Source organism: Pituophis catenifer, unplaced genomic scaffold (genome assembly GCF_029215685.1).
Source record: "Pituophis catenifer annectens isolate HBS135680 unplaced genomic scaffold, rPitCat1.0.hap2 SCAF_2, whole genome shotgun sequence".
NCBI lineage: Eukaryota > Metazoa > Chordata > Lepidosauria > Squamata > Colubridae > Pituophis > Pituophis catenifer.
In genome coordinates, this window is record NW_027256882.1 from 284,855,677 (window position 1) to 284,878,269 (window position 22,593).

At 46.8% G+C, this 22,593-nt stretch overlaps 1 protein-coding gene across 1 annotated transcript in view; it reads left to right on the plus strand.

Moving 5' to 3' along the window:
• Positions 1–679: 679 nt before the first annotated feature.
• Positions 680–22,593, plus strand: part of MYO5B (myosin VB) — a 231,029-nt gene continuing 209,115 nt past the window's right edge. The window contains exon 1 of the mRNA XM_070935994.1: positions 680–756. Coding sequence (XP_070792095.1) covers positions 695–756 — 62 coding nt within the window. The 5' untranslated portion in view covers positions 680–694. The remainder of the gene's footprint in view (positions 757–22,593) is intronic.

Genomic DNA, 22,593 nt, shown 5'->3' on the forward strand with positions numbered 1-22,593 from the left:
TTCTCACATATCCGCTCGGTCACATGATCAAAATTGGAGTGTTGGCAACTGGTGTGTATTTATGATGCTTGCAGCATCCTGCATTCATGCGATCATCATTCGTAACCTTCCAAGCTGGCCTCTGTCAAGCAAAATCAATGTGGGAAGCTGAATTTATTTAACAACTCATGATTCACTTAACTGCAATGATTTGCTTAACAACCTTGGCAAAAAAAAAAGGTCATAAAATTGGGTACAACTCACTGAACATCTTGCTAGCAACAGAAATTATGGTAAGTAAGTCGAGGACTATTTATTTAGATAATTTTCTGGTTGAGACCTAACTTTGCCAGCTTAGGAAACTTGTGGCAGTTGAATTTTAATTTGGAAAACCTTCAAACCTGCTGAACCTATAAAACAAAAAGTGGGGGCGAATGCTTCTGCTTGCTTGCTTATTTATTTAAACAGCTTGGCTGCAATGAACTTGTAAATTGATGCACAATAAAAAAAAAAAACCCGTTGACACTATGAAGTGACCAGTGAGTCATCTTTAAACTACTCTGTTTGTGGGTAATTTGTGCCTCTCTTGTTTTTGTATCATTTAAAGTGTTTGCATTCTCGTTAATTTTAAGGTATCGTGCTTGTTGCCATAAATCCTTATGAACAATTGCCAATTTATGGACAAGATGTCATCTACGCCTACAGCGGCCAAAACATGGGTGATATGGATCCTCATATTTTCGCAGTTGCGGAAGAAGCATATAAACAAATGGCCAGGTGAGTGTGAAACTTTTTTTCCTTTCTACCGATACGTGTATTTAAATGGAGACTGAGGTTACCCTAGTTCAGAGGTATCAAACTTGATTTCATTGAGGGCTGCATCAGGCTTGTGGTTGATCGCCGGGGGGCGGGGTGCATGGGTGTGGCTGGGGTGGGTGTGGCCAGCTCAACATCGTTTGGGCATGGAAACACTGGTGTGGCCGCAGTGCTGATCTGCTACCTGATGGTGGCCATCCGGGGCAGACCACAGCCGGCCTTAGATCCGTGGTGCTGCCTTGGCCACGCCCCCTGGGTGTGCGTGCAGGAGGCGGCAAGTGTGCAAGCGCTGGTGTCCTGGGTGAAAGGGAAGCGCTCAGAACACAGTTCTGAGAGCCTTGGTGGCACAGCAGACTAAAATGCTATTAAGTAGCACCAGCTGCCTGCAATTACTACAAGTTCAAATCTCATCAGGCTCAAGGTTGATTCAGCCTTCCATCCTTCCGAGGTAGGTAAAATGAGGACCCGGATTGCGGGGGCAATAAGCTGATTTTGTATAAAAAAGAACACCGCTTAGGGGGCGGCCGAAAGCCCTACTAAGCAGGTATATACAAAAAGTATGAAGGCTATTGCTTAACGCATTGTAAGCCGCTCTGAGTCTCCAGAAAAGAGCGGCATATAAATCGAACCAATAAATAAATAAACAAACAAACAAGTCCTCAGGGAAACCAGGCCCTGAACATATTCACTGCCTCCTGTGTGCATGCCCAGGGGCTGGGGCCGGGGCCGGGGCCGAGGCCCTGCTGTGGATGTAAGGCTGGCGGCGGTCCGGCCTGGATGGCCGCCACAAGGTTACAGATTAGCGCCTGGTTGGCCTGGGCTGGACCGAGGCGCTGCGGGCTGGTCTTTTGCCACTTCCAGGGCAGTCTTGCAGTTAGGGCAGGTTTAAACACCTCACGGGCCAGATGCGGCCCATGGGCGTTGAGTTTGACACCCCTGCCCCAAATGAACAAATAGATTCAAATTTAGGAGGTAAACTATGATTAGGCTTCTGGAAATCTTCACAATGAATCTTGGAATGAGGGGAAAACAGAGTGCCTGAGAACTCTGAGAAGCTCCATTTAATTCCTCTTTTTAGTTATTTCTTAATCTATACCCTGGTCCTCATGGTTTAATAAATAGAAACGTGAGAATGCATTTGTTGTGTCATATCAACTGGCGTGAAGATCATTTCCCTCAATCTGATCCTCTCTAAATGTGATTAAACTTTTTTTAAAAAAAATTTGATTTATATGCCGCCTTTCTCCGGAGACTCAGGGCGGCTTACAATGAGTTAAGCAATAGCTTTCATACTTTTGTATATTTATACAAAGTCAGCTTATTGCCCCCACAAATTGGGTTGTCAATTTACCTACCTTAGAAAGGATGGAAGGCTGAGTCAACCTTGAGCCTGGTGAGATTCGAACTTACAGTAATTGCAGACATCTGGTGTTAATCACAATGCTATCGGTCTGCTGAGCCACCAGGCCCTTCATCGTCAAGGAACTCCCATCGTTCCTTGATGATGGAGAGTATCATTTTCCAGTTAGGTTGCAGGGAAGTTGGTTCCTTATATTCATTTCTGGTGAATTAAAAATGCTTCGTAAAAGCTGAAGTTGCTTAGAATTTCCTTTGTTTTAATCTTCCATTCTTCTGCATAACATATTTCATTATTCTCCCCACAACACTTGCAAGTGGAACAACATGATGCAAACTTTTGAGATATCTGCGAAGGATGTGTTGTAGATGTCTGGGGCCAGGATGTTGATGGATGAAAATGAGTTTTTATAAGGCCCTGAATGTAGTTTATTGGTTTAAGTTTGTGTAGTTCTTTGATTTTGTCCCCTGCCAAGGTTCTTTTTGGTAGATAAGTAGCAATAAAAGTTTGCTAAATAATAAATCAGTATTATTGTTGAATTTTGGCTGGTAGGTTCAAAATCTTATCATGTATGAAACCCAAGTTCCATAAGATGTTCCCATTTGTTTGTCCATTGAGCCTGTGGTTTTAACTTTCAAAATCTTCTGCTTTACTCTTCCTCTTGACTGTTCTTCTTTTAAGAATTCTTGGTCGTGGCAGAGAATGAGGAGGTAAGGTATGTGGGAATGACCTTGAGAGACAGGGAGAAGAGATACAGCTAAGGGAATGCCCGGGTAAAAGGCAACTTAACCCACAGTAGTGATTGTGGGCACGGCAAATGCCTTAGAAGGGACCCTTCCTAGTTTCTCAGGCTGTAACGGTGAAAGGGGAGATATATACTTTCAATCTTCCAAGATTCTGTTAATATCATCAACCTTTCAGTCATGTCTGACCCCCACCCACTCTATGGATCAGCACTCTCCATGCCCCTCTGTCTCGCATCGCCTCCTTCAGTAATCCTCCATCCCACTGTCATCCTTTATAGTGTCCAATCCAGTGGTGGGATTCAGCTGGTTCGGGCCATTTCGGGCCGAACCTGACCTTCCAGGAGTCCCCACATGCCCCATTTTGGCTCACAGGAGGTTTCAGGGCGGCCTCTTAGGCCCAAAACGGGGTGGGGGGTGCCCCCTTGCGGCCTGTTTTCGCTCCCAGGAAGCCTAAGGGAGGCCTCCTAGGCCCAAAATGGGTCACGGTGGGGCAGCATGCCCCCCCCCCCCAGCCTGTTTTTCTCCCAGGGGTGTGCAGGAGGCCAAGTGCTGCCTGTCATACCCCCTGGCCATGCCCACCATAGCCATGCCCACCCAGCAGGTCATTAGGGCAGGGAACCGGTTGTTAAATTATTTGAATCCCACCACTGGTCCAATCAGTGGGTGCTAGGGCGGCTTTGTTGGAATTCATTGTTAGAATGTGTTTCTATGCAGCAACTACAGTAGTATTCAGCGAGTAGATGGCAGTATTTATAAGTTTGGATCTATCATCTATGGTATATACTCTATGCTCTTTTGTTCTAAATAGAGTTTCCTGTTACAGAAAAATAGTTGAGCAGTAAAGCACATGGTGACTGTATTCTTTGTTTGCTCTGTGTGGTGCTTTATATAAACAGAATTTCTAACGGGCCCCTTCTCTTTTTTCCACTGATCGTTCTCAGCATGACTGACTTTTCGAGTGAGTCAGCTCTCATGACATGTCCAAAGTATGACGACCTCTGTTTGGCAATCTTGGCTTCAAGTGATATTTTTGGTGATTTATTTTCGTGATGTTCAGTCTAGGACTTCTTTGTGATTTTTGCAGTCCTTGGGATGCGTAATAGTCACCTCCAGCACCACAGCTCGAAGATGTCCACCCTTCTCCTATCTTCCTTTTTCAGAGTCCATGGTTTGCAGCCATAAGTAGCAATTGGAAAAAATTATTGTGTTAACTAATTTGCATCAAGTTGGGAGGCTGACGTCTTTACTCTTCCAGATGTTATTCATGTTGGACATGGCAGTTCTGACCTAGGCCTCCCAAGATCATGAAGCAGACTCCTCGTCCCGATATAACCTCTTTTATTTAGGATAAAGGGAATTCCTCTCCAGCAAAGTCCCGGGATAAAGACTTTCCTGAGATTTCACAACTACAGACCTTTATCAGGCTTGGAGAGTTGCCAGGCCGATATCTTCCAAATGCTACGCTGTAGCAGCAATTACTTGGCAAGAAGTTGGGAACAGATCTTCACCCAAATGAATTGAACTAATTGTCTCCTGCAAACTCCCCTCCCCTTCGCTCCTCTTTATTCCCTATGGGAGGGACCATTCACCATCCACCTGTGTCTTTACTCCCAAGTCGGCCCTTGTTCCTTAGCTGTTCCCTTCTCCTGGCAGCTCTGCACATGCGCACATTGGGAACAAGCCCCAGCTGTTCTTCTGCCCCACTGATATCTGACTCCGAAGGCAGCTGATAAGTGTCGGATGGCCCTGGCCTCATCTCTGCCTGTGATGCAGAGCACTCATCAGAGCTTTCCCCAGACTCCAGGAGTGGCCCATGTTCCTCCCCGACCTGCTCACTGTCTAAGTCTGCTACCAGCTCCGCTGGCCGCAGGCAGGCCACAACAGTTCTTCCAAATGTTATACGCCTTCTGATCTCAGGGCTGCAGTCACCATGTTGGTTGATTTTAGACCTCATGAAGATGGATTCCTTTGCTGTTTCTATGGTCACATTGTCGATCCGCGTTCTGCCCAGTGTGTTCTTTGCAGTTGTCATTATCTTTGTTTTCTTGATGTTTAAGCTGCAGTCCAAATTTTTCACTTTCATCTTTGATGCTCAAGATTAATCTCACTTTACAATAAAGTAGAATTAGTTCTTCCGGCCCTGCTTCTTGTCTACCTTGCAAGGCTGAGAGAAGCCGCCCTGAGTCTTCGGAGAGAGGCGGCATATAAATTTTAATTAATTAAATTAATTAAATTAAATTAAGGTGGATCAGAGCCCACCAAGGTTTGCAATGATGGTTTATTTCTCTGTCTTTTCATTCGCCCTCATTATTTGCTTCCCTTTTATTAGCTTCATTACTTTTTTTTTTTTTTTTAAGGACTGGTTCTTTTTGTATAACTTTTATCATCGATAACACTCGAGCTAGATTCAGAATTGTGATAAGCAGGAGTAGCTCTTCAGACTTAATTAGGATTTTATCCACCCACTCCTGTACTGAAATTAACCTGCATTGCAGTCCAAAGTGACCCGTGGGTTGTCCTGTGTGGATCATAGGGATTTCTGCTGCAGTTTTTGTCTTTCAAGTGAATTTAAGAATAGGGTGGATTCTGCATAATTAGAAACATTTGCACTCCCTGGTGGAACTGTTGATGTTGAATAAGCATATTTAATTTTTTTTTTAAATTCCAAGAGTAGTGCAGGAATATAAGATCTACCTGAACACAATACAGGAAGTCCTTGACTTGCAACAATTCGTTTAGCGACCATTCATTAAACAGAACTGAAAAAAAGTTACTTATGCCCGTTTTTCACACTTAGAACTGGTCATGTGATCGAAATTCAGATGTTTGGCAACTGGCTCATATTTATGACGGTTGCAGTGTCCCGGGAGTCATGAGGATCACCTTTTGTGACCTTCTGATGAGCAAAGTCAATGGGGAAGCCAGATTCACTTAACAACTGTGTGACTTCCTTAACAACTGCAGTGATTTACTTAACAACTGTGGCAAGAAAGGTCATAAAATAGGGCAAAACTCACTTAACAACTGTCTCATTTAGCAATAGGAATTTTTAGGAATTTTTAGGAATAGGCTCAATTATGGTCGTAAGTTGCGGACTACCTGTATGCCAGGCTGGCTGAGAATTCCCAGTAAGTTAATCACTGCAGTTGTTAAGTAAGTAACACGGTTGTTAAGTGGCAACTGGACTTCCTTGTGTTTCTTTGAAGACGTTTCGCTTCTCATCCAAGAAGCTTCTTCAGCTCTGACTGGATAGTGGGGAATGGAAGGATTTATATTCCTTGCAGACAGCTGGTCATTTGCATTCTTTTAAAGAGTCCATTTGAGGCCATTTGGAGGTTTGTCTGTCTCCTCAGGGTCATCGAAGTCCTGCAAATGGGTGTGGAGTCTTGTTTCCAGTCCATAGAACTGAATTGAATTGAATACTTTATTTGGCCAAGTGTGATCCCCATTGTGGTTGTAAGTCAAGGACTACCTGTACAGCTACGGAACAGGATAGGAACACAACTTGAATATTCTTTAGTTTCTCCTCAATCTGAATATCTTAGTTCTGCATGATTTGAGATCCTTTTACTTAGGGGTGGGCTGCTGGGGGTTCGCAGGGGTTTGGGAGAACCTTTAGCTAAGATTCTGTGCAGTTCGGAGAATCCCCAAATCCCACTCCTGGCTGGCCCCGCCCCGCTCCGCCTACCCCTCTCAGGAGTCCCCATGCGGCCCGTTTTGGATGCAGGTAAGTTCAGGGTGCGCGCGGTGGCTTGGAGAGGCTGAAAAACGGGCCTACCAGAAGTTCAGGAAGGCCGGAAACAGGCCCACTTCCGGCCTCTAGAGCCCTCCGGAGCCTGGGGAGGCTGTTTTCACCCTCCTGGAGGCTCGAGGAAAGGCTCCGGAGGGCAAAAATGCCCCCCCCCCCCGCTGTGGTGCAGGAGGCTGACTAGGCCACGCCCACCATGCCACGCCCACCCAGCAAACGAGATAACCATGCTGGATTTCGTATTACAAATCACTAGTCGAACACTTCCCAAGCGTTTAGGACTCCGTGATGTATTGGCGGATTATGCGAGCAGATCCCAGTAAGGTCGCCTTCTGCAGCTGACCAATGGGGATCTTGTCAACGCCAATTGTTTGTAAGTGTTTGCCTAGGTCTTTAGGCACAGCACCCAGTGTGCCGAGTATTATTATTATTATTATTGGTTAATCTTTAGTGAGATTCACAGCCTTTGAGGCTAGTTAATAGCTCAGCAGCTCGAGTCCTAACCAAGGACCTAGGAACTGTTAAGGTATCGTCGGAGGATGTAAGCTGTTCCGAGTAAGGTGGTTTTTTGTAGAGTCAAAATGTTCAAGTCCGATAAATTTAGAATTTCTAAATAGAGGGGTAGCCCTTTGGGTATTGCTCCAAGGACTCCTATTATTATTATTATTATTATTATTATTATTATTATTATTATTATTATTATTATTATTTATTGGTTAATCTTTAGTGAGATTCACAGCCTTTGAGGCTGGTTAATAGCTCAGCAGCTCGAGTCCTGACCAAGGACCTAGGAACTGTTAAGGTATCGTCGGAGGATGTAAGCTGTTCCGAGTAAGGTGGTTTTTTGTACAGTCAAAATGTTCAAGTCCGGCAAATTTAGGATTTCTAAATAGCGGGGTAGCCCTTTATTATTATTATTATTATTATTATTATTAAAAATGCAGTTTGTTCCCTGTTGTTGATAAGGCTCCTTCTAGGATGAAATTGTGTCCAAAAATTGTCTATAGGAACAGAGCTAAAAATTTCCTCCTTCTCTTCTTGGTTCTTCTGCATTTAGAATTATCTTCCAATTTCTTTTCTGTGGCTTTTAATAAAAATGGGCACAGAGGCTTTCTCCTCCTTCCGTAATGTGCTGTTTGATCCTTGTGCGTATTTTGAACATTGTCGCTTAGGAGAGCGGTGTAATGTTTCACTCATCTTACCCTGCAGTATTGAAATAACTTCCTGGTGATGTTTGTTAAACACTCCCAACTTCCTTGAGCCTCGAGAGTGCTAAGAACAAACTCTACAGTCTGTAAACAGATTGCAAATTAAAAAAAGAACAAAAGGAGGGTGAAACAAAACTTATAATATGATATAATAACAACTGATTGGTTTCTAGGAGGAACAGGGATGGGCAACTAAGGGTGGATGGATGGGTTAATTGACTTTCCCCCCATGGGTTCAAGACTATAAGAGGTCTACCAGCAGGGATGGTATTCACTTATCTTTGCTACCGTTTCGCAAATGTGAGCGCATGTGCAGGACCTTCCGTGCATGCGCAGAATGTCAAAAACGGGATGTGATGAGGTCTGGGCAGGTGGGTGGAGCCTCCTGCCGCTGCTGCTACCAGTTCGGCCGAACCAGATAGAACCGGCCGAGTACCACTACTGTCTACCAGTGACCTGAGGATACCACTAGTAGGCTCATCTGGATTTTTCAGATTTTTATCTAACCATGGGATGACTTTTCCCATTTTAACTTCCTGTTATCCTGGCGTGCTCTTTCCTTAAATTTAATGACTGCAAAAGCTTTATCCAACAATTATGAGACTTTGGGTCTATTTGTAGAGCTTCTGGTTATTTTTTAAATGTATGAACTTTATAATTCAAGGGTACCTATGACCTCAATCAGTGATGGCTAACCTTTTTGCCAGGAAGAGGGAGCAGGGGGATCGCGTGCGTGCCCACACCAATAATTCTATATACCCCCCTCCCCCCGCTAGTGGCACACGATGGCCCGATCAGCCTGTTTTTCTTTCTCATCTGGCTCCAGGGCCTCTCTAGGAGTCTGGGGAGGGCGAAAACGGCCTTCCCCACCCCACACCCCAGAGGTCCTCCGGAGGCCGAAAACGCCCCGTTTGACAACTTCAGTTCCCCACCTCTCCAGACTCCTAGAGAGGCCCTGGAGTTTTTGCCCTCTCCAGACTCCTAGAGAGGCCCTGGAGCCCGGTGAGAAAGAAAAACGGGCCTTCCCTACCAGGCCCTCCGGAAGCAGGAAACAGCCTGTTTCCCTACTTCTGGTGGGCTCAGAAGACCCAAAAATCAGCTGGCCGGTGCTGAGCTCATGTGCCCACTGATATGGCTATGCGTGCCACAGGTTTGCCATCACGGACCTAGATGTTGCTCAGTCCTGAGCTTAAATCAAGATGTTCAACAATCACTGTTTCATTATGTTTTATGCTCAAAAATACTGTACATAGCAATAGCATTTAGGCTCATATACCGCCCCATGGCACTTTCTGAATGATTTTCAATGTAGAAGCATTATTGTTTGCATTTGCCCCCAACAATCTGGGTCCTCCTTTTATCAACCTTGGTAGGATGGAAGGCTGAGTCAATCTTGAGCCCCGTCAGGATCAAGCTTCAGGCTGTGGGTAGAGTTTGCCTGCAATACTGCATTTTTAACCAGTGCGCCACCGGAGATATTTCCTGGTCCTTTAAGCTTCACTGTGGGATCCCGGTCTATCAATATGAAAAATTGATGATGGGAGCTTTGGTCCTTTGTTAGTCATATACAAATCCATCACTGTTAAAGCTGGCAGCTGTTTATTGAGTTTAAGTCTATCTAAACCAAGTAACCAATTGGTATTATGAGGCCTTATTCAAAAGTGACATTGATCTAGGATTATTTTATTCACAGTTCATTAAACGAATCAGAGAAATTCCTACAGAAAATTAAGCCATAAAATAGAATGCGATAGCTTTCTTAGGCTGAACTTGAAATGATCTTTAAGTAGTAGTGAGCTCCACTCTTCCTAGAATAGAATATAAGAGCTAATAATAGAATAGAAAATAGAGTTAATAAAAAATTAACTCTGGTTGATTTATGTGTAAATTGAATGCCATTCACATCCTTACTTTGCCTGCATTGAATAATTGTTTAATGTATCATATCCCACATTCCAGCTTGATGGCAGTTTTGGGAAGGGTTCAAGAGCCCATACCTCGGTGGTGGGTTGCTACTGGATCTCCCCAGTTCGGGAGAGCCGGTAGTGGATATGTTGACATGAGAGCAAACCGGTTCGCTCCAAACATCAGCTGGGTGGTAGGTATAAAGCTATACCTACCTTTATTCCTTTGTTTTTAGCCCAGCTGAAAGGCGTGGCAGAGGGGATTGCCATGCCTCACCTGTTTTGAAATCCAATGCGCTTGCGCCGATCGCGTGCAAAGAGAACCGGTGGTAACACCGGTTAGAACCCACCACTGCCATACCTGTAGGAGAAGAGCAGGCAGAGCTGGGTGCTGGTGGTGGAGTTAAATGTGTCAGCAGCTTAGAATTCTTATGTTGACATAAACAATCCAAGTCAAGCACCTCCCACCCCCACTGAGTTCTGTTGACCCTTCTCTGACACTGATTCTGATTTCAACTTTAGTTGACTAGATTCTTGTATATAATCCTAAATTGTAAATACAATTTAACATATGGTCCTGATCTTTTGTGCCTAACAATACTCGAAAGATTTGAAGGTGTTATGTGGCCTGGAACTATTGGTCATCCAGATTTGACATGGAAAGCAGCTTCACACATCAGATATAGACACAGAAATAAGCCAACAATGTAATCAGTGGTAGGTTTTTACCGGCTCGCACCGATTCGGGCGAATCGGTAGCAGCAGTGGCGGGAGGCTCCACCCACCTGCCTGAACGTCATCACGGGCTCTTTGTGCATGTGCAGAAGATTCTACGCGTGCGCAGAAGCGCCGTGCGCGAGTGAAGCTTGTGCGCTCGCAGTTCCGAACCGGTAGCCTAGGTAAGTGAAACCAACTACTGAATGTAATGATTTAACACTATGGGTGATGAAAGTCTTTGAGAGTCACAATTAGTTTAATAAACTCTAGCACTTCTTCTATCAAAGCCTCAGGTTCAAAAGAAAACGTCAATTACACTACATTCCAAAGCTTTCTGTAATAAAACATATAACTTTTAAAATTGTACGACTGAGCTATTTTGAATCCTGCTTTCTCCAACCTCTATAATTAGTACTAATAATCGTACTAAACCAGGATAAAAGAATGTGCATATGTATGAAAAAAGGAAAGGTTGTAACCAGGACAGTTCCTCTTAACCGCATAATATTTGGTAGTTTGTAAAACATTAAGAATACAATTAAAACAGGAATTTTTAAAATTAGGGTGTGAACTTTGGGCATTGATAAGGTTCTTACCTGTCTGTCATTAAGATAAAACCACCAGTGTTATTCTGAGAAGTGTGTAATTTTGGAAAAAATGGGAAGTAAAAGAGGATGACCAGCAGCAGAGTGGATGGACTCAGATACAGAGGGAGTGGTTGCCCTTTTGGAAGATCTGAACGACCAGGTGTCAGTCACAAGCAGCCAGACCCACACAACTAGAGTTCAAGCTAACTACTTTATTATTTTCTACCTATTATACAGGAATCTTCTCAGACTGCTCACCTTCTCTGAGGAACAGATAGAATTAGAATTTTTTATAGAATTAGAATTTTTTATTGGCCAAGTGTGAAATTGGAAAGGAAAATTGTCTTGGTGCATACGCTCTCAGTGTACGTAAAAGAAAAGATACGTTCATCAAGAATCATAAGGTACAACACTTAATGATAGACATAGGGTACAAATAAGCAATCAGGAAACAATATCAATATAAATCATAAGGATACAAGCAACAAAGTTACAGTCATACAGTCATAAGTGGAAGGAGATGGGTGGTGGGAACAATGAGAAGATTAATAGTAGTGCAGACTTAGTAAATAGTTTGACAGTGTTGAGGGAATTATTTGTTTAGCAGAGTGATGGTGTTCAGGGAAAAACTGTTCTTGTGTCTAGTTGTTCTGGTGTGCAGTGCTCTATAGCGTCGTTTTGAGGGTAGGAGTTGAAAGAATTTATGTCCAGGATGCGAGGGGTCTGTAAATATTTTCACAGCCCTCTTTTTGACTCATGCAGTATACAGGTCCTCCATGGAAGGCAGGTTGGTAGCCATTGTTTTTTCTGCAGTTCTAATTATCCTCTGAAGTCTGTGTCTGTCTTGTTGGGATGCAGAGCCAAACCAGACAGTTATAGAGGTGCAGATGACAGACTCAATAATTCCTCTGTAGAACTGGATCAGCAGCTCTTTGGGCAGTTTGAGCTTTCTGAGTTGGCGCAGAAAGAACATTCTTTGCTGTGCTTTTTTGATGACGTTTTTGATGTTAGCTGTCCATTTTAGATCTTGCGATATGGTAGAACTTAGAAATTTGAAGGTCTCTACTGTTGATACATAGATAAACCTCTATGGAGTTTAGGAGGCCAGTTCTGGTGTTGTGGCCCGCCAGCAGCCAGCAGAGCTGGCAGCAGATTCGGACAGTGAGAAGATTGGGGAGGAACATGGGCCAGTCCTGGAGCCTGGGGAAGGCTCTGACGAATGCTTGTTTCAGAGGCAGAGATGAGGTCAGGGCCGTATGACAGGTATCAGCTGCCTTCGGAGGCAGATGAACAGCTGGAGCCTGTTCCCAGGGTGCACATGCGCAGAGTTGCCAGATGAAGGAAACAGCTAAAGAACAAGGGTCGACTTGGGAGTAAGGCCACAGGTGGACGATGAATGGCCCCTCCCAGAGGGAATAAAAGAGGATCAAAAGGGGAGTGGAGTTTGCAGGAGACAATTAGTTCATTCCTGCATTCTTGCCGTCTGAAAGATATCGGCCTGGCCACTCTCCAAGCCTGATAAAGGCCGGTAATTGTGAACTATCTTGAAAGTCTGTGGGAGAGGAAAGACTTTGCTGGAGAGGAATTCACTGTAAATTAAATAAAAGGGGTTTATCGGGACGAGGACTTGGCTTCATGCTGCTGGGGAAGCCTAAGTCAGAACATCTGGATCTTTTGTGGAAGCACAAGGATTCAAGGCTAATTCCCTGCTTGGTCTCTCCTCTCCGTCTGGCTGGGCTTTTCCAACACCAAATTGGGGACTCTGTGGCATCTTAAGAGTCTGACTCTGTGGTAGCTAAGAGTCAACACAACCAAATGGTACACAATCAAATCAATGGCACAAGTATTGGTGGCGAAAAAAAAATCACACTTGAGTGGGAATTCCCTGCATCATCAATTTGGAGTGAATCACATGATTGGTGAAATCTAGAGGCATTCATAGTTATGGACCAAGCCCAAGCTGTCCTCCACAGATCCCCATCTTCATCTCTTTTGGCCCATAGGAATAAAGTCCCCCCCCCCCGGATGAATTTCGTGTAGACAATCATGGGGCAAAGTGATGAAATGTGATTTTGGAACAATGATTGGTAGAAATGACCTGTATGTTTTACTGCGTAGCATTCATTGCCTTGCCATTCAAGATACAAATTCCATCATTGTGCATATCTATAAACAGATATTCCCTATGTCTTCACACTTTCATTGTATGCGTTATTGTTGTTTTCGCTGAGTAAATCAGACATTGTGTTGTTCTTATCCTTCCTCTATATTAGTGTTTGATTAATAGTACTCTGACTAGTAGTGAAAATGTTACCCAATTTGGATAATGAAACGTCTGTAAGTAAACAACCAAGTTCAGAGATCAAGTTTCATTCTGATGGGATCAGAGGTGGTATTCAGCAGGTTCTGACCAGTTCTGGAGAACTGGTAGCGGAACTTTTGAGTAGTTCGGAGAACCGGTAAATACCACCTCTGACTGGCCCCATCCCCATCTATTTTCTGCTTCGTGAGTCCCAGCTGATCGGGAGGAAATGTGGATTTTGCAGTATCCTTCTCCTGGAGTGGGGAGGGAATGGAGATTTTACAGTATCCTTCCCTTGCCATGCCCACCAAGCCACGCCCACCAAGCTGCGCCCACAGAACCGGTAGTAAAAAAATTGGAATCCCACCACTGGATGGGATCCAACCCAGAACTTTCTAATCAATTCAAAACAAAACCTATGTTCTTTGCTCATTCCTGTAGGATAGATTTCTATAGAAACAAAAGTCTTCACAAACACATGCACAAACAGAGAAAGCATCTCCTGCTTTAGCAAAAGGTAGGACTAGAAGATCTCCAAGGCCCCTTCCAACTCTGTTATTCTGCATATCTCTGTGACATTGATAAATTAGCAAAAGGACAGAGTATTTCTTTTTTCATGAAAAGGACTGGAGGGTGTTACCTAGTCCAGCGATCACCAACTGGTGGTCCATGGACCACTGGTGGTCTGCGAGAAAAGTTTGGTGGTCCGCATAAAAATTATTTGCATTTTTTATATTGCACTAAATCAGGGGTCCTCAAACTACGGCCCCTGGGCCAGATACGTGCAATGAACGTTTGTGTTGCTGCAGAGAGTCTCCCCCCTTGGGATCGTTTTATGTGGGTCAGAGGGGGCCAGAAATTCTGACTTTGGGTCTGTTTCAGCCTCCTGGTGTGGGGCTTTGGGTGAAGGCTGGAGGGAAGTGCCACTGGTGGCAAAGAGCTGCAGGGCCTTGTTCCAATGGGACTGCATCATGGCCTGGAACTGGCTGACCATCTCAGCCTGCTGAGCCTCCAGGCACCGCTAGCTGGCCTTGCACTCCCACAGCTCTTCCCTCTGCTTGGAAAGCCTATGCTCGTAGTTACTCAGTGAGGTGCTTCTGTTGAGCCTCCTTCTCAGTCAGATCCAATTTGAACTGAGCCAGCTGTTTTGCCAACTCTTTCTCATAGTGGTTGCTTAGCTCCAACAACTGCTTCCTGTTGGGGCCCTAAGGAGCCCGGGCGGGCAGGCAAGGAACTGGCTGGGAGGGAGGGGCGAGTAGAGGCTGGTGAGTTGCCCCTCAACATGAGTGACATCAAGTTGGCCATGCCCACCCAGTCACATGATCACCTAGCCACGCCCACCCACCCAGTCATAAGGCAGATCGTATTAGTGGTCTGCAGGATTTAAAATTATGAATGTAGTGGTCCCTGAGGTCCGAAAGGTTGGAGACCCCTGATCTAGTCAACATACTGCAGGTTGGCATCTTCTGTTACAGTGAAAGGGGTGGTGATATCTCACGGTAGATTTTAGAATAAAATGCCTTCGGCTGTTCCTACGCAGGACGAGCTAAAAATCATAGACTAGCTGCCAATACAATGGCTGTTTGAAATAGCATACGGTGCGTGACTCTGTAATGAATATGGAATTAATGAAATTACACTGAGGAGAAAGTCTATTTGAGCGCTGCCTGTTTTTGTTTTTAAAAAAAAGCAGCTCACAAATGCCTCATTGAGCCTGTTGGTTTTAAAATAACTAAAATTAACTCACGGAATGCAAACGCATCCTTCCAATGTAAGCGGCACCATAGAATGTAGGCAGGTAGCCCTAAGATGAAAGAACAGGGTTAGGTAAATAGTTCAAGTTGGAAAAAAAGAAAGAGCTTGCATGCCTCTCTCCATTTTGCTGCCCAAAGCAAAGTAATACAAATAGTCAAGTAGTACAAATACAAAACTGTTTAGATATTAAGGTCCTGTTCTTTTTTAAGGCAGGGGTGGGCAACTATGGCCCCTTTACAACCTGTGGACTTCAACTCCCAGAATTCCTGAGCTTGGCTGGCATGGCTGGCTCAGGAATTCTGGGAGTTGAAGTCCACAGGTTATTAATTGCCCATCCCTGTGTTTAGGCCATAGTACCGGGGATTCCCACACAGGCATTGGTTGCAGTGAAATCTAAATTTCAAAAGCAAAAATGCACAGGCCACCCTTCTTCTCTCCATTCATTTATGTCTCCCTTCCCTCATTCCTATACTTACGTTTAGCCCAGTGGTGGGTTGCTACTGGTTCGCCCGGTAACTGGTAGCGAACTGGTAGCGGTGGTGGTGGGAGGCTCCGCCCACCCACCTGGATGTCTCTCTGTGCATGTGCAGAAGCAAACTGGTAGCGACAGGATTTGACTCCCACTACTGGTTTAGCCTATATCTTCTTACTCATGCATTTACTCCCATTTGCAAACTTTTCCCTTCTGATTTACGGATTTATTTATTGTTGTTTTTCTTGCATGCTGTGGTCTGCTTCTCCAATAAAATGAAGTCAATCTTTATTCGATCGTAGACTAGCAAATTAAACTCAAGAGTCACAATTAGTTCAGATAAAAGGAAAAAATAATAGAATTACAGGTACTACCAAGAGCCTTCTGCGCATGCTCCAACATGGCGATGCCGGCCTGAGTCGCTGTCAGGACGGGCAGCATTTTGGAGGTTTCGGGTCTCCTGGGGCTGTCAGGACCATCGGCAGCCCCACCCCCGCCTGGGAGAGTTTCCCCTCAACCCGTTGAGGGCTTTTTCGCCCTCCGGAATGCTTGGGTGAGGGGAGGCAAAGAAGAACGCCGCGGGAGGCTGCAGGATGCCGCGAGGCGCCCCGTGAGGAGGATCAGGGAAACTGGCTGCAGCGATGCCGGCTTCTTCCCTGCTCGCTGGTTGGCGGCTGTCAGAACAGCGGCGACGACGTGGCAGGACCAATGGTGCCGATGGTGGACTGAGGACGTTCTGGCACTGGCGGTGGAGTTGCGGAGTTGCAGTGGCAATGGCAGCCGCTGCGCAGCGATTGGGAGGGGATGTTTAGCTGGATAAAGATGGCTGCGAAAAAGGGTGAGGTGGAAGTTGTTGGACATTCGATGCTGGCGGAGAGGCGAAGCGGAGGTCGCCAACGGAGGCATGATATGGCTCAAATGACGAGGGGGGATGGAAAGATCTGGGATTGGAGAGTCCGGTGGATGGCTCTGGGATGGGGCCTCCATGGGTGGCCTCTCCTCCCCCTCCTCCCCCACTTTCTGGCCCTGTTATCGGCCTGGGAGTCAGCCTTCCTCCCCCTCTCCTCTCCCTTGTGTATACATCTATCCTCCTACGGAATTACTGGGCAACTACTGGGCAGCTTTATTTGTACCCCGCTTCAAATCAAATCAAATCATATTAATTACTTCCATCGAAACTCCCGGCAGATGGGGACTTGGACAGTATTTTGTGGACCCTGAGGGAAGTTGGCTGTTTGAATTATCTTTTATCAGAAGGGATGATACCATCAAATTCCTTGCCTTTTGGACATCTGGCCGGCTGCTGTGAGAGAGCAGGGGATTCCGGGTTGCTGCTTATAAAAGACCTTCTGTCCTAGGACTCTGTGGACCCTACCAAACTGCTTTCTCATTCTGATCTTATTTGATGTACTCGGCGGCGGAGCTATGTGCACTGTGAGACTCCCCCCTCTCGCAGGTTTGGCCCTCCACTCTATCGAGGGCCTACCTTAATGACGGGCTTTGGAACCCCGAGAGGTGGCATGGTGCGAGAAGGGGGTTGAGGGGTTTTTTAGCTAAATTTTTAACCAAAATTTTAAGGGGACCCGGGAGGAAGGGAGGGGGTTGTAAAAGTGGACCCGGGGGGGTTCAGATAGCAACTGAGCGGGGTGATGGGTCGATTGGCTGCAACAGAGGGGTCGTGAAAGGAAATTTAACCGGGGAGCAGGGGGACGATAGGAAGGGCTGTGTAATTGAAACAATGAGTGGGAGGGGCAGGTATGACGGGCGCAGGGGGCCATATCATGTGCTGGGGGTGCGCACACGCTGTCTACAAGTAATTATGCACCCCGGCCCCCAATGCGCGACTCGTGTCCTGGGTTGTGCAGAGTCTCAAGCCCAGGGTCCGCGGCTGATGTTGTGTAATGCCAGGTCGGTCGTTAATAAAGCCCCCCTCATTTGTGATCTTATTTTAGAGGGGGGTGCGGACCTGGCAGGTATTACGGAGACCTGGTTGGGCCAAGAGGGGGGGGTCCCCCTCATTGAAATGTGCCCACCAGGTTTCCGTGCATTTCATCAGCCAAGGGCCCAGGGGAGGGGTGGGGGAGTGGCGGTGATTATTAGGGAGAGTCTTTGTCCGAGGGAGACCACTGTTCCTCAGATAGCCGGATGTGAGTCCCTCTTTGTGAAGTGGGGCCGTGGGGTGCAGATGGGTTTGCTGACTGCGTACCTGGCTCCCTGCCACGTGGCAGCGACCCTGCCCGAGCTACTCGACGTCATTGCCGGGGTGGCGGTTGACACCCCCAGACTTATTGTCATGGGGGATTTCAACCTTCCGTCTGCGGGTGAGGCGTCAGAGGCGGCTCGGGAGTTCATGGCTTCCATGACGGCCATGGACCTGACCCAGTTAGTTCAAGGCCCAACTAACATAGGGGGATACACTCTGGACCTGATTTTTGTCTCTGGTCAGTGGTTGAATGATCTTGGTAGAGGGGATCTAGACATCAAACCCTTGTCATGGACAGATCATTCGCTCCTTCACTTAGACTTTCCTACCGCTTTCCCCCGCCGCAGGGAGATGGAACCGACCAAATGGTTCCATCCCAGGCGCCTGATGGACCCCGAAAGGTTCCTGATGGAGCTTGGGCCGTTTCCTGAGACTCTGGCACACGACTCGACTGAAGAGCTGGCGGCCGCCTGGGAGAGTGCGGCCGCCGGAGCTTTGGATCGCGTCATGCCTTTGCGGCCTCTGACCCGATGCCGATCTCAATTGGCTCCTTGGTTCTCTGAGGAGCTGAGAGAGATGAAGCGTCGGAAAAGACGCCTAGAGAGCATTTGGAGGACTAGTCAATCCGATTCCGACCGGACACAGGTGAGGTCTTATATCAAGACCTACCTAGTGGCGATAAAAGCGGCGAAATCTAACCATTTCTCCGCTCTTATCGCATCTGCAGAGAACCGCCCAGCCGCCCTGTTTAGGGTGACCCACTCCCTTCTTCGGGGGGGAGTGTGGGAAGATCCCTTGCAAGGCCGCGCTGAGGATTTTGTGCAATTCCTGCATGATAAAGTCGCTCGGATTAGGGATGGCTTGGACTCCGATTGGATGAGTCCAGGGGAGGAGACAGGGGCATGCCTTGAGAATATTATCTGGGAGGAGTTTGATCCTGTGGCTCCCGAGGATGTGGACAGGGTTCTGGGTAGGATTAGTGCCGCCACATGTTTATTGGACCCGTGTCCCTCCTGGTTGGTACTGGCCTCCCGGGAGGTTACACGAGGCTGGCTCCAGGGGATTATAGCTGCTTCTCTGAGTGAGGGTGCCTTTCCCGCCGCCTTGAAAGAGGCGGTGGTGAGGCCCCTCCTCAAGAAGCCTTCCCTGGACCCAGCTGAATTAGCTAACTACCGTCCGGTCTCCAACCTTCGTTTTGTGGCGAAGGTTGTTGAGAGTGTGGTGGCACGACAACTGCCCGGGCACCTGGATGAAGCTATCTATCTAGACCCGTGCCAGTCGGGCTTCAGGCAGGGGCACAGCACAGAAACGGCATTGGTCGCGTTGGTGGATGAACTCTGGAGGGCTTGGGACAGGGGTTGCTCCTCTGTCCTAGTCCTATTAGATCTCTCAGCGGCTTTTGATACCATCGACCATGGTATCATGCTGCGGCGGTTAAGAGGGTTAGGAATAGGGGGCACCGTTCTGCGGTGGTTCTCCTCCTTCCTCTCCGACCGCTCGCAGTTCGTGTTGGCAGGGGGGCAGAGGTCGACCTCGAGGCATCTTGCATGGGGAGTGCCACAAGGGTCGGTCCTCTCGCCCCTTCTGTTCAACATTTATGTGAAGCCACTGGGTGAGATCATCCGTGGTTTTGGGGTGAAGTGTCATCTGTACGCTGATGATACTCAGCTGTACATTTCCACCCCAGACCACCCCAACGATGCCCTTGATGTGATGTCTCGCTGCCTGGAGGCCGTGCGGGTCTGGATGGGGAGGAACAGGCTCAGACTCAACCCGTCCAAGACCGAGTGGCTGTGGCTGCCGGCATCCCGATATAGTCAGCAGGTGCCATTGCTGACTATTGGGGGTGAATCTTTGCCCCCCACAGAGAGGGCTCGCAATCTGGGTGTCCTGGACGCACGGCTGTCTTTAGAAGAGCATATGACGGCTGTGGCCAGGGGGGCCTTTTATCAGGTTCGCCTGATCCGCCAGTTGCAGCCCTTTCTGGACCGGGACGCCTTGCGCACGGTCACTCATGCCCTTGTCACCTCCCGGCTGGACTATTGTAATGCTCTCTACATGGGGCTCCCCTTGAAGAGCACTCGGAGGCTCCAACTGGTCCAGAATGTGGCCTCGCGGGTGGTTATGGGCGCAACTCGTTGTGCCCGCGTGACACCCCTCCTGCACGAGCTGCACTGGCTCCCAGTGGTCTTCCGGGTGCAATTCAAGGTATTGGTTACCACCTTTAAAGCGCTCCATGGCATAGGACCCGGGTACCTTCGAGACCGTCTTCTGCCACCAATAGCCTCCCACCGACCAGTCCGCTCCCACAGAGAGGGTCTCCTCAGGGTGCCATCAGCCAAGTTATGTCGGCTGGCGACACCCGGGGGAGGGCCTTCTCTGTGGGAGCCCCTGCCCTGTGGAATGAACTGCCCCCGGAAATACGCAAGATCTCCGACCTCCGGGTGTTTCGTTGCGCATTGAAGACCCTGTTGTTCCGCCAGGCCAGGCTATCAACTTAATAATTTTAAATTGGGGTATTTTAAATTTTTGGGGTTTTAAATCAGCCAAATCTATTTAATTATTTTAATTTTTAATTATTGTTGTGTCTTGTGTTTTTAAATTGGCTGTACACCACCCTGAGTCCTTCGGGAGAAGGGCGGTATAGAAATAAAATTATTATTATTATTATTATTATTATTATTAAGGCACCCTGTTATTAAGCTGGTTATTAAGACAGCTGCCTGCAATTACTGCAGGTTCAAATCTCGCCAAGGCTCAAGGTTGACTCAGCCTTCCATCCTTTCTAAGATTGGTAAATTGAGGACCCAGTTGTGGGGGGCAATAAGCTGACTTTGTATAAATATACAAAAGAATGAAGGCTATTGCTTAGCGCATTGTAAGCCGCCCTGAGTCTCCGGAGAAGGGCGGCATATAAATCAAATTAAAAAATTTTTTTTTAAAAAATGACCACAACTGAGCCCAAAATTTTGATTGCTCAGCAAGACGGTTGTTAAGTGAGTTCTGGCCCATTTTATGACTTTGCTTGCCACAGTTGTTATGTGAATCGCTGCAGTTGTGAGTAATACAGTTGTGCAGTGACTCTGGCTTGACCATTGACTTTGCTTCTTAGAAGATGTGGCAAATGGGGAACACATGACTCCAGGACCTGGCAACCATCATAAATACATGCCAGTTGCCAAGCGTCCAAGTTTTGATCACATGACCATGGAGTGCTGCAACGGTCGTAAGTGTGAAAATGGTCACAAGTCATTTTTTCTCAAAGCTGTTGTGACTTCGAACAGCAAATACCACCTCTGGCTGGCCCCAGAGTGGGGTAGGAATGGAGATTTTGCAGTATCCTTCCCCCAGGAGTGGGGAGGGAATGGAGATTTTGCAGTATCCTTCCCTGCCACGCCCACCAAACCACGCCCACCAAGCCACACCATGCCCACCAAGCCACGCCCACAGAACCGGTAGTAAAAAAAAAATGGATTTCACCACTGATATGGATATGTTTAATATGCTCTTGTTGAGAATGACTGGATGTGGGAAAATTTCTAGGGGTGAAGTAAAGACTAAATGAGTGGGTGATTCAAGCAGATGATATCTCATTGATACTCTGCAAGATAAATCCACACCTTTTCCCCTGTGGTAGGCGCAGAGAAATGTGGATTTATTCTCCGTAGTTCCAGAGAGCAGGGCAAGAACTAGTCATGGAAGCTTTACAGAGAGAGACCCAAACTCAAAATAATAAGGAATTTCCTGATTGTGAGGGCTATTAAGCTGTCTCCTGAAGTTGTGTGTACTCCCATCACTGTAGGTTTTCATGCACAGGTTGGGCAGCCAATTTGTTCCCTTCCAACTCTGTGTTCAATCTTGTTCCTTCCAGTCTTGCTTTTAACCAGAACTTTGGAATTCACAGCAGCAAAGTGGACTTGTTGGTCCATTAGACAAAGATTGACTAATGGCGTTATTAAGGCTTCTGATTAGAATGATCATTAGGCGTAATGAAGGGAGTCCCTCTGAGGTCTTAAAGTCTTGGTTTCATGAGGATATTTTGCTTCATGTATAAAAGCATGGCTGCTCTGGACTCTTAATTAGCGAAGTTATTTTTAAACATCACCCACTGTGGGAGAACCATAAATGCCGAGAGACAAAGGTAAGATAATACAAGGACTTATTTTGCTGACTAAAGGAAGATAATGAAAGTCTACCCGGATGATGATATTTACACAGCGGGAATTGTTTGATAAAGCAGAAGGAGCAAATGTGTGGCAGATCTACCTCAAGCCAATCTGGAATGTAATTATTCTTCTTTTTTTGGAATCTGAGTATTTTGAAATCCTTGGTGAATTGTTGATAGTGCTATGATGCTAAGGAACTTTTGTTGATGGAACTTGAGCCCAAAGGAAGACAAGTAGAAGGTAGGACAGCTAAAGCAAAAGACCAGAGGGTTAGATCCCATGACACCTGCCAAATATATTCTCCTAATTGACTCTATTTTTTTAAATGGGGCTCCCCCTGGGGTGCACCCGGAGGCTCCAGCTGGTCCAGAATGCAGCCGTGCGGGGGATTATGGGAGCGACGGGGTGCTCCCATGTGACACCTTTCCTGCACGAGCTGCACTGGCTCCCGGTGGTCTTCCGGGTGCGCTTCAAGGTGTTGGTGACCACCTTTAAAGCGCTCCATGGCTTAGGGCCGGGGTATTTACGAGACCGCCTTCTGCCACCAATAGCCTCCCACTGGCCAGTACGCTCGCACAGAGAGGGCCTCCTCAGGGTGCCGTCCGCCAAACAGTGTCGGCTGGCGACCCCCAG